We start from the raw sequence: 10,141 nt of genomic DNA on the forward strand, positions 1-10,141 counted from the left end.
CGGGGGACAGGTAAGAAGTTGGAGGCAGGAGGTCCAGTTCAGGGACCGGGATGCAGGGATGAAAAGTGAAGGGAGAGGGACGGGGCCCATGCTGAGGGTTTCTCTCTGGTTTCTCAGCAGCTCCTGAGCCAAGACTCAGGGAGACATTGAGACAGAGCGCTTGGCACAGGGGAAGCGAGGTCAGGGCGAAGTCCCAGGGCTCCAGGCGTGGCTCTCAGCGTCTCAGGCCCCGAAGGCCGTATGTGGGTTGGGGAGGCGCAACGTTGGGGATTCCCCATCTCCGCAGAGTTTCTCTTCCTCTCCCAACCTGTGTTGGGTCCTTCTTCCTGGATACTCATGACGCGGACCCAGTTCCTACTCCCATTGGGTGTGGGTTTTTAGAGAAGCCAATCAGCGTCGCCGCGGTCCCGGTTCTAAAGTCCCCAGTCACCCACCCGGACTCAGATTCTCCCCAGACACCGAGGATGGCAGTCATGGGGCCCCGTACCCTCCTTTTGCTGCTCTTGGGGGTCCTGTCCCTGACCGAGAGCCGGGCGGGTGAGTGCGGGGTCGGGAGGAAAACGGCCTCTGCGGGGAGGAGCGAGGGGCCTGCTCGGCGGGGAGGCAGAACCCGGGAAGCCGCACCGGGAGGAGTGTCGGCGGGTCTCACCCCTCCTCGCCCCCAGGCTCCCACTCCATGAGGTATTTGTACACCTTCATGTCCCGGCCTGGCCGCGGGGAGCCCCGGTACATCGCAGTGGGCTATGTGGACGACACGGAGTTCGTGCGGTTCGACAGTGACGCCGCGATTCCAAGGATGGAGCCGCGGGCGCAGTGGATGGAGAAGGAGGGGCCGGAGTATTGGGAGGAGCAGACACGGAGAGTCGAGGCCGCCGCACAGAGTTCGCGAGTGGCTCTGCGGGTCCTGCGCGGCTTCTACAACCAGAGCGAGGCCGGTGAGTGACCCCGGCCAGGGGCGCAGGTCACGACCCCTCCCCATCCCGCAAGGACGGCCCGGGTCGCCGTGAGTCTCCGGGTCCGAGATTCACCCAGAGGCTGCGGGACCCGCCCAGACCCTCGACCCCGGAAAAACTCGGGCGCCTTTACCCGGTTTCATTTTCAGTTTAGGCAAAAATCCCCGGGGGTTGGTGGGGCGGGGACCGGGACTTTTGCTTAACTGAAATGGGTGAAGCTGACGCGGGAGCGGGGCCAGGGTCTCACACGCTCCAGGCTACGTTTGGCTGCGACCTGGGGCCAAACCGGCGCCTCCTCTGCGGGCATGAACGGTTCGCCTACGACGGCAAGGATCACATCGCCCTGAACGAGGACCTGCGCTCCTGGACCCCCGCGGACACGCCGGCTCAGATCACCCAGCGCAAGTTCGAGGAGGCCAATGTGGCAGAGGAGATGAGAGCCTACCTGGAGGGCGAGTGCCTGGAGTGGCTCCACAGACACCTGGAGAACGGGAAGGAGACGCTGCTGCGCGCCGGTACCAGGGGCCAGCGGGAACCTCCTTGATCGCCTGTAGACCTCCCAGACTGGCTTTGCAGAAGGAGGGGAGGAAAATGGGACCAACCCTAGAATATCACCCGCCCTCCGGTCCTGAGGGAGAGGAATCCTCCTTGGTTTCCAGATCCTGTCCCAGAGAGTGACTTTGAGAGCCCGCCCTGTTCTCTGATACAATTAAGGGTTGCAGTCTGAGGGAAAGGAGGGGAAGTCAATCCCTGGAATACTGATCAGGGGTTCCCTGTGACCCCACAGCAGCGCTGGGCACCAGGATTTTCCTCTCCTGCCTTGTCCTCTGCCTCACACTCAGTGTGTGTGGGGGTCTGACTCCAGCTCCTCTGAGTCCCTTGGCCTCCACTCAGATCAGGTCCAGAAGTTCCCCACTCAGAGACTAGGACTTTCCAAGGAATAAGAGATTATCCCAGATGCCTGTGTCCAGGCTGGGGTCTGGGTTCTGTGCTCCCTTCCCCACCCCAGGTGTCCTGTCCATTCTCAGGATAATCACATGGGTGCTGCAGTGGTGTCCCATGAAAGATGCAAAGTGCCTTTAGTTTCCGACTCTTCCCTTCAGAGCCCCCCAAGACACACGTGACCCACCACCCCATCTCTGATCATGAGGCCACCCTGAGGTGCTGGGCCCTGGGCTTCTACCCTGCGGAGATCACACTGACCTGGCAGCGGGATGGGGAGGACCAGACCCAGGACATGGAGCTTGTGGAGACCAGGCCCACAGGGGATGGAAACTTCCAGAAGTGGGCAGCTGTGGTGGTGCTTTCTGGAGAGGAGCAGAGATACACATGCCATGTGCAGCACGAGGGGCTGCCTGAGCCCCTCACCCTGAGATGGGGTAAGGAGGGGATGGGGCGTCATGTCTCTTAGGGAAAGCAGGAGCCACTCTGCAACCTTTCAGCACGGTTGGGGCTGGGTCCTGGGGGTCCAGGACCCTCACCTTCCCCTCCTTTCCCAGAGCCGCCTTCCCAGCCCACCATCCCCATCGTGGGCATCATTGCTGGCCTGGCTGTCCTTGGAGCTGTAGTCACTGGAGCTGTGGTCGCTGCTGTGATGTGGAGGAAGAAGAGCTCAGGTGAGGAAGGGGTGAGGAGTGGGGTCTGAGATTTCTTGTCCTACTGAGGGTTCCAAGCCCAGGTAGAAGTGTGTCCTGCCTGGTTACTAGGAAGCATCATCCACACTCATGAACCGACCCAGCCTGGGCCCTGTGTGCCAGCACTTACTGTTTTGTAAATCACCTGTGACAGTGAAGGACAGATGTATCACCTTGATGATTGTGGCGATGGGGACCTGATCCCAGCAGTCACAGGTCACAAGGGAAAGTCCCTGCTGAGGACAGTCCTTAGGAGGGCAATTGGTCCAGGACCCACACCTGCTTTCCTTGTTTTTCCTGATCCTGCCCTGAGTTTGCAGGCACACATTTCTGGAAACTTCTCTGGGGTCTAAGACTAGGAGATTCCTCTAGGACTTCATGACCCTGCCACCTTTCTGACCCCTCACAGAATATTTTCTTCCCACAGATAAAAAAGGAGGAAGCTACTCTCAGGCTGCAAGTAAATATGAAGGAGGCTGATCCCTGAGATCATTGGGATATTGTGGTCGGGAGCCCATGGGGGAGCTCACCAAGTCCACAATTCCTCCTCTAGCGGCATTTCCTGTAGGCTCTGACCAGGTTCTGTTTCTGTTCTACCCCAGGCAGCGACAGTGCTCAGGGCTCTGATGTGTCTCTCACGGCTTGTAAAGGTGGGATCCTGGGGGAGGGGCTGATGTGTGTGGGTTGTTGGGGGGAACAGTGGACACAGCTGTGTTATGGGGTTTCTTTGACTTGGATGTATTGAGCTGGTGATGGGTTGTTTAAAGTGTGACTGATATAAATTTGTTCATGAATTTTTTTTATAGCGTGAGACAGCTGCCTTGTGTGGGACTGAGGTAAGAGGTAAGATTTATTCACACCTTCGATTTGGGACTTCAAGAACCCTGACTTCTCTTACTGCAAAAGCATCTGAATGTGTCTGTGTCCCTATAGGCATAATGTGAGGGGGGGGGAGACCAGCCCAGCCCCATGTCCACCATGACCCCCTTCCCCACGCTGACCTACATTCCTTCCCTGGTCACCTTTCCTGTTCCAGAGACCTGGGGTTGTGATGTCTCCATCTCTGTCTCAACTTTATGATGCACTGAGCTGTAACTTATTACTTTCCTATTAAAATTAGAATCTGAATATAATTTACTCCTTGAAATTATTTCCAGAAGAAGATTCCTGAAATTTGAGAGACAAAATAAATGGAAGACCTGAGAACCTTCCGCAATCCACGTGTTTCTTGTGCTGATTTGTTGCAGGGATGGAGAATAGATGGGGATGTGCACAGTGGGTGCTCAGGCCACTGTGGGCTTTATATGGTCACTGCTTAACTGGGTCGTCTTTGCTGCTCCATTGTCCTTAGCCCTTCAATAGAACCTTGTCCTGCCATGGCCTGTAATCACAGGGACTTGAGTGTCACCTATGGTGGTCTGTACACATAAAAGTCCTTGTGGTATCAGGAGAGAAATTTTCAGACCCCTGTCCCTCTCACCCTCCTTCCATATTTACCCCCTTATTAAATGAAGCAGATTCTGATACTTGCAGAGAGGAGGAGGGCTCCAGTAGTTTCTCATCGTAGGTAACTCTGTTGGAACTCCTGCTCTCTCTTCTCCTCTTCTTCCTGCCTGAGTTGTTAGTAATCCTAGTGCTGCCTCCAATCCAAACTCACGGATTTATAAAGCAGAGTCTAACTTAGATTCATATGTAGTTGGAAAATCGGGCCCATAAGCCTAGCATTATCTTTCCTGAAGCTAAAAATATGGCTGTGTGCTGCAGCGTGCAGGAGGGTTGTTGGAGGAGGGAGGGAGGGAGGGAGGGCACACACGCAGCCCTGGTGAGAAAAGCTCTGGCAGCACTGATGTCAGTGTGAGATGATGTTGCTCTGTAGCTGCCACAAAACAGCATTTGGCCTGAGGCTACATTAATAAAGATATTGCCTTTAGAATAGGGAGGTGCCCTACAGTGATCATTCATTCAACTGACATTTGTTGTCTGCTAGGTATATGACTGCTTTTGCATTTAGAAAGCATTTTAGTAAAAAGGATTTTCGGCCTTGTGGTGTATGTGTTCTAGATGTAAGCTTATCCAACCTGTGGCTCACAGGCTGCATGTGGCCCAGGACAGCTTCCAATATGAGGACGTTTTTACTTATCTGTGGCGGCAGATATCATGAAAATTATGCACATACCTTTTTTTTCTTGTTTCTATTTTTTTCTGCTCATCAGCTGTCATTAGTGTGTTTTATGTGTGGCTCAAGACAATTCTTCCCATGTGGCCCAAGAAAGCCAAAAGACTGGACACCTCTGTAGGCAGATGATAGATATAGTATAAACAGAGTAAGAGCAGAAAATGCTTGAGTGAGAAGGTGGCAAGTGCTGTGGGGCAGGTGATCCAGAGTGTGGGCTGTGGGGACAGGGGGGTGGCTGCTGCGCTGGGTGGTCAGCATGGACCTCATTGAAAATGTGACCTTCGAGTAAAGATTTCAGGGATGTCAGGAGCTGTCCCCAAGGATGACTGGGAAAGCTCTTTTCAGGCAGGAACCTTCAGTGCAGATGCACTAGGGCAGGAAAGTGTCTGTGTTCCTGGAAGGAGGAAGAGGCCAGCAGGGCTGGACAGAGAAACTGAAATGAGGTCAGAGGTGTGGCCAGAGCAGGGAGGCCTGGAGGGGGTGGTAAGGGCTTTGACCTTTGTTCTGAATGACGTGGAGAGTTAGAGGACAATTTTGAAAAGGGGACATGGTAGGAGTTATCCTTTGGTTGCTGTGTTGAAAACAGAATTGGGAGGTGGGGGACAAGTGAGGCAGTAGGGAATCGGTGGGAAGGAGCGCAGTATTCCAGGATGGAGACGCTGGTTACCTTGACTGGAGTGTGAGCGGGGGAAATGGTGGGAAGTGATGGGATTCCGGATGAATTTGAAGATGGACTTCACAGCACTTGCTAATGGATTGCGTCTGTGGTGTGAGAAAGAAGAATCAAGGACACCCACAGTGTTGGACTGAGTGAGTAGAAGGGTGGAGCTGCTGTCCGTGGAGACGGGGAGACTCTGGCAGGAGCATACGGAGGAGAGGGCATCGCAGGCATTCAGTGGAGGAGACATCTACGAGGAGTGCAGGTGAGGGGCCCGGATGCCTCTGCAGCTACAGCTTCACCACCCAGTTACTCTCCTGGTTCCACCCCCTGTGTCTCAGAGCCAGAGCACTGCTTCTCCCCTGGGCTGTCTGCACAGGTAGGTGGAAGTCAGGGTCTGCTGTTGGTTATAATAAGCCATGGATTATTGTGCTTTCTCAGATAATTAAAGAAATAATAAGAGAAGTTGTAACTAGAACAGTTATTTAAAAGACCACAATAACGCAAAGCATTTTTTCCTTCATTTTATTGATTTATTTTTCATTTTTTGCCTCATTTTTATTGAATCATGTAATTTTTTTTTCAATTTTTAAATTGTATAAAATATACGTAAAATAAAATTTACCATATTTTTTTTAAATTTTTTTTATTGCATTTTAGGTTTTGGGGTACATATGAAGAACATGCAAGATTGTTGCATAGGTAAACACATGGCAGTGTGATTTGCTGCCTTCCTCCCCTTCACCTATATCTGGCATTTCTCCCCATGCTATCTCTCCCCAACTCCCCACACCCCACTGTCCCTCCCCTATTTCCCCCCAACTGACCCCAGTGTGTAGTGCTCCCCTCCCTGTGTCCATGTGTTCTCATTGTTCAACACCCGCCTATGAGTGAGAACATATGGTGTTTCATTTTCTGCTCTTGTGTCAGTTTGCTGAGAATGATGGTTTCCAGGTTCATCCATGTCCCTACAAAGGACCCAAATTCATCGTTTTTGATGGCTGCATAATATTCCATGGTGGATATGTGCCACATTTTCCCTATCCAGACTATCGTCGATGGGCATTTGGGTTGGTTCCAGGTCTTTGCTATTGTAAACAGTGCTGCAATGAACATTCGTGTGCATGTGTCCTTATAGTAGAATGATTTATAATCCTTTGGATATATACCTAGTAATGGGATTGCCGGGTCAAATGGAATTTCTGTTTCTAGGTCCTTAAGGAATCGCCACACTGTCTTCCACAATGGTTGAACTAATTTACACTCCCACCAACAGTGTAAAAGTGTTCCTATTTCTCCACATCCTCTCCAGCATCTGTTGTCTCCAGATTTTTTAATGATCACCATTCTAACTGGCGTGAGATGGTATCTCAATGTAGATTTGATTTGCATTTCTCTAATGACCAGTGATGATGAGCATTTTTTCATATGTTTGTTGGCCTCACGTATGTCTTCTTTTGTAAAGTGTCTGTTCATATCCTTTGCCCACTTTTGAATGGGCTTGTTAGTTTTTTTCTTGTAAATCTGTTTTAGTTCTTTGTAAATTCTGGATATCAGCCCTTTGTCAGATGGGTAGACTGCAAAATTTTTTTCCCATTCTGTTGGTTGCCGATTCACTCTCATGACTGCTTCTTTTGCCGTGTAGAAGCTGTGGAGTTTGATTAGGTCCCATTTGTCTACTTTGGCTTTTGTTGTCAATGCTTTTGGTGTTTTGGTCGTGAAGTCCTTGCCTACACCTATGTCCTGAATGGTTTTGCCTAGATTTTCTTCTAGGGTTTTTATGGTGTTAGGTCTTATGTTTAAGTCTTTAATCCATCTGGAGTCAATTTTAGTTTAAGATGTCAGGAAGGAATCCAGTTTCTGCTTTCTGCACATGGCTAGCCAGTTTTCCCAACACCATTTATTAACCAGGGAATCCTTTCCCCATTGCTCGTTTTTGTCAGGTTTGTCAAAGATCGGATGTTTGTAGATATGTTGTGTTGCCTCTGAGGCCTCTGTTCTGTTCCATTGGTCTATATCTCTATTTTGGTACCAGTACCATGTTGTTTTGATTACTGTAGCCTTGTAGTATAGTTTGAAGTCTGGTAGTGTGATGCCTCCCACTTTGTTCTTTTTGCTTAGAATTGACTTGGCTATGAGGGCTCTCTTTTGGTCACCTGGCTGTTTTCTCAGCTCTCCCCCTCTCCTGGCACCCTCTATTCCCTGAGACTCAACAGTATTGAAGGTAGGCAGATTAGTAACTCTACAATGCCCTCTGAGTGAGTGTCCAAGTTAAAGGAATAATTGATCCGTGCCACAGACTTCATTGTCTTATTTTAAAAAATTGCCCGCAGTTTTTCAGCAACCTCTCTCTTGTCCAGTCAGCAGTTGTCAACACTGAGGCAAGAGCCTGTACCTACAAAAACATTAGGATTAGCTGAAACCTCAGATGATTGTTAGCATTTTTTAGAAATAAAGTAATTTTACATAAAGGTATGCATATAGCTCATTTAATACATAATGCTGGTATTGTACACTTAATAGACTACAGTAGTGTAAAAATATGACTTTTGTTTGCACTCAAAAAACAAAAACAAATGTGTGACTTGCTTTGTTGTCATGGGCTGAAAACAAATCTGCAAAATCTCCAAGATACGTCTGTAATTTCCCTTTCCCTCTTCTTGCTGGCTGAGAATGGGCTTGTTTCTTGCCCTGTCTAGACCTGCATGCTGTAGGGGTTTGTCTTCTCTAGTAGGTCTGCGCACTTTGTATCACTTGTAACCTTGGCTCCTGGCATATGACACTGGTACAGGCCTCAACCTCTATTGGACTAGTGAGCCTCCCCCCACACCTCCTCAATTAGAACCGAAGCTTGGTGTACACACGGAGCATGTGTGAGCCTGTGTGGAGATGTTGGCTTCTTTTTTTTTTTTTTTTTTTTTTCATTTTAAAAGACTTATATGTATATTTTCAGAAGCAGCAAGGTAGACAAAAAAATAAAACACACACACACTGGTGAAAATTGTATCTGATCCTAAAGTCAGTCTTTTGGAAAAGACAATTTCATTAGATGGATGCTGACAGCCATTGAGAGAAAAGGAAAGCAGACTGAATTTCTGGGCACTACCACAAGAAAAAAAGAGAACACAGAGAGCTGGCCCCAACCTCAAAAGTGATCCTACATCTAACCAAATCGAAAAATCCACATGAGGTTTCTCAATATTTATCGTAAACAATTTATCAAGATATCTGGTTAGCACTTAGGGTACAATGTGATAATGGAACATCATTTTTCTTGGAAAAATCAGGGTTAGAACCACAGCTTTGACTTCATTTACATTTAACCAATAATCTGGGCTCCTATATGGAAGTAGCTTAAATGCCTTGCAGATTAACCATGGACTAAGAACTTTCTTTGATCTTGAATACTCTTCCAAAACACAACCACAGGGCTCCATTTCTCACCCAGTATAATTATTCCTGAGCAGAGCATTATCAAATAATATCAAGACAGGGACTAGCGTGGGGTAGTAAGGTAAAAGGATTTAGCTAAGTAGCAACTCAAATATGAACAAGGAAATGAGCCTAAGACACATTAAGCATTTAGAATAAGCCTACCTGATTGATGACCATGGCGAATTAAACTTCATCTTCAATTATTGATATTAATGACCTACTGTGAGCAAGATGATCTCTAAGGTACTTTCTAATTGTGAAATATTATTCTGTCTTATCTATCAGGCATAACTGATAGCCTATTACTACGTGTGTTTTGACTACATTTCTGTCTGTTTTACTAAAAGTAAATAGTTCAATTGTTGTCATCATTCAAAGGTGCCACCACTTTTATTTGTTTACCAGATCACAAGATGATACTGGTCCATTACTCTTGACCTAGTCAGACCTTGACAAAAGACTTAATGATGCCATTTAGGATGCATTTCCTTGCTGCTTTTTGCAGGGCTTTTTCATTGTTACATAGACAGTGATAGGAACATCAGTTATTGTCAGGCAGTGACTTCCAGGGCATCTCCGGAGTTGCCTGGTTGGTGACATCTCCTTCCCATTACAGGCAGCACTGGAGCTCATCCCCGGTTCCAGCCCAATTGAAGAATCTCCTCCTTCCACTGGAAACCTCTTTGGCTGGGTCCCAAACTGAAAAGGCATAATTCACTGAAAACCTTCCACAGAAGCCTGGAATTGCCAAAGGAATGATGATCACATGTTCCAATGACACCCAGAAATTATGACATCGGAAGATTTTTTCACATAGTCTACCCCGGCCTCCGGAGCCGTAGTTGCTCAAAGATGTTGACAAAGCAGCAAGGATCTGCCGTCCTGAGGCCCCGATGCTGGCTTCTTATGGGATGTTTTGAAGGGATGTCCTGTTGTGAGTGAAGGGCACAGCCACAGGCCCCTGGGCAGAGAAGGGAATAGATGACATCAGTTTTGATCACCTGGACACAGGAAGGTCCTCAGACAAATATTCATGCCTTAGAAAGGAAAACTGCCCGAGAATGAACAGCTGCTAGCCAGCTTGCTATCTGGGACGTCACTCTGCACTGGGAGGGAGGATGGCCTCTGCCATGGTGTAGGGGGCCAGGACCCAGGCAGGGAGCCCTTCCTAGTGGTTGGCGCTCCTCACAGTTGGGAGCTGAAGCACCTCTAGATGAGGCCAAAGACCTCATGTTCCTCATTAGCTGACTTGTTCCCACTCAGTGGAAAAAGAAACCAGAGACTT

General features: G+C 48.8%; 1 protein-coding gene, 1 long non-coding RNA gene and 1 pseudogene across 2 annotated transcripts; 2 read left to right on the plus strand and 1 right to left on the minus strand.

Annotated features, from left to right (window-relative positions):
• The first annotated feature begins 388 nt into the window (after positions 1–388).
• LOC116544449 (saoe class I histocompatibility antigen, A alpha chain-like) lies at positions 389–3,375 on the plus strand. Its single transcript, XM_032270848.1, has 7 exons — positions 389–537; positions 666–935; positions 1,193–1,468; positions 2,057–2,332; positions 2,453–2,569; positions 3,015–3,047; positions 3,190–3,375. Exons 1-7 carry the CDS (start codon positions 465–467, stop codon positions 3,330–3,332), a joined length of 1,188 nt encoding a protein of 395 aa, XP_032126739.1. The 5' UTR covers positions 389–464; the 3' UTR covers positions 3,333–3,375.
• Positions 3,376–4,078: 703 nt separating this feature from the next.
• On the plus strand, positions 4,079–5,899 carry LOC116544457. Its single transcript, XR_004265917.1, has 2 exons — positions 4,079–5,206; positions 5,542–5,899. It is a non-coding gene; the product is annotated as an uncharacterized LOC116544457 (long non-coding RNA).
• Positions 5,900–8,620: 2,721 nt separating this feature from the next.
• LOC116544456 lies at positions 8,621–9,884 on the minus strand (annotated as a pseudogene).
• Positions 9,885–10,141: the final 257 nt, after the last annotated feature.

Source organism: Sapajus apella, unplaced genomic scaffold (genome assembly GCF_009761245.1).
Source record: "Sapajus apella isolate SASKATOON/1434 unplaced genomic scaffold, GSC_monkey_1.0 scaffold217, whole genome shotgun sequence".
NCBI lineage: Eukaryota > Metazoa > Chordata > Mammalia > Primates > Cebidae > Sapajus > Sapajus apella.

What these genes read in the sequence shown, in the direction of transcription:
- LOC116544449 (XM_032270848.1), top strand. Translation starts at nt 465, where the DNA reads ATGGCAGTCATGGGGCCCCGTACCCTCCTTTTGCTGCTCTTGGGGGTC. An exon ending in GGAGACGCTGCTGCGCGCCG is followed by an intron (nt 1,469 to 2,056) that starts GTACCAGGGGCC and finishes TCTTCCCTTCAG; the next exon opens with AGCCCCCCAAGACACACGTG. An exon ending in GTGGAGGAAGAAGAGCTCAG is followed by an intron (nt 2,570 to 3,014) that starts GTGAGGAAGGGG and finishes TTCTTCCCACAG; the next exon opens with ATAAAAAAGGAGGAAGCTAC.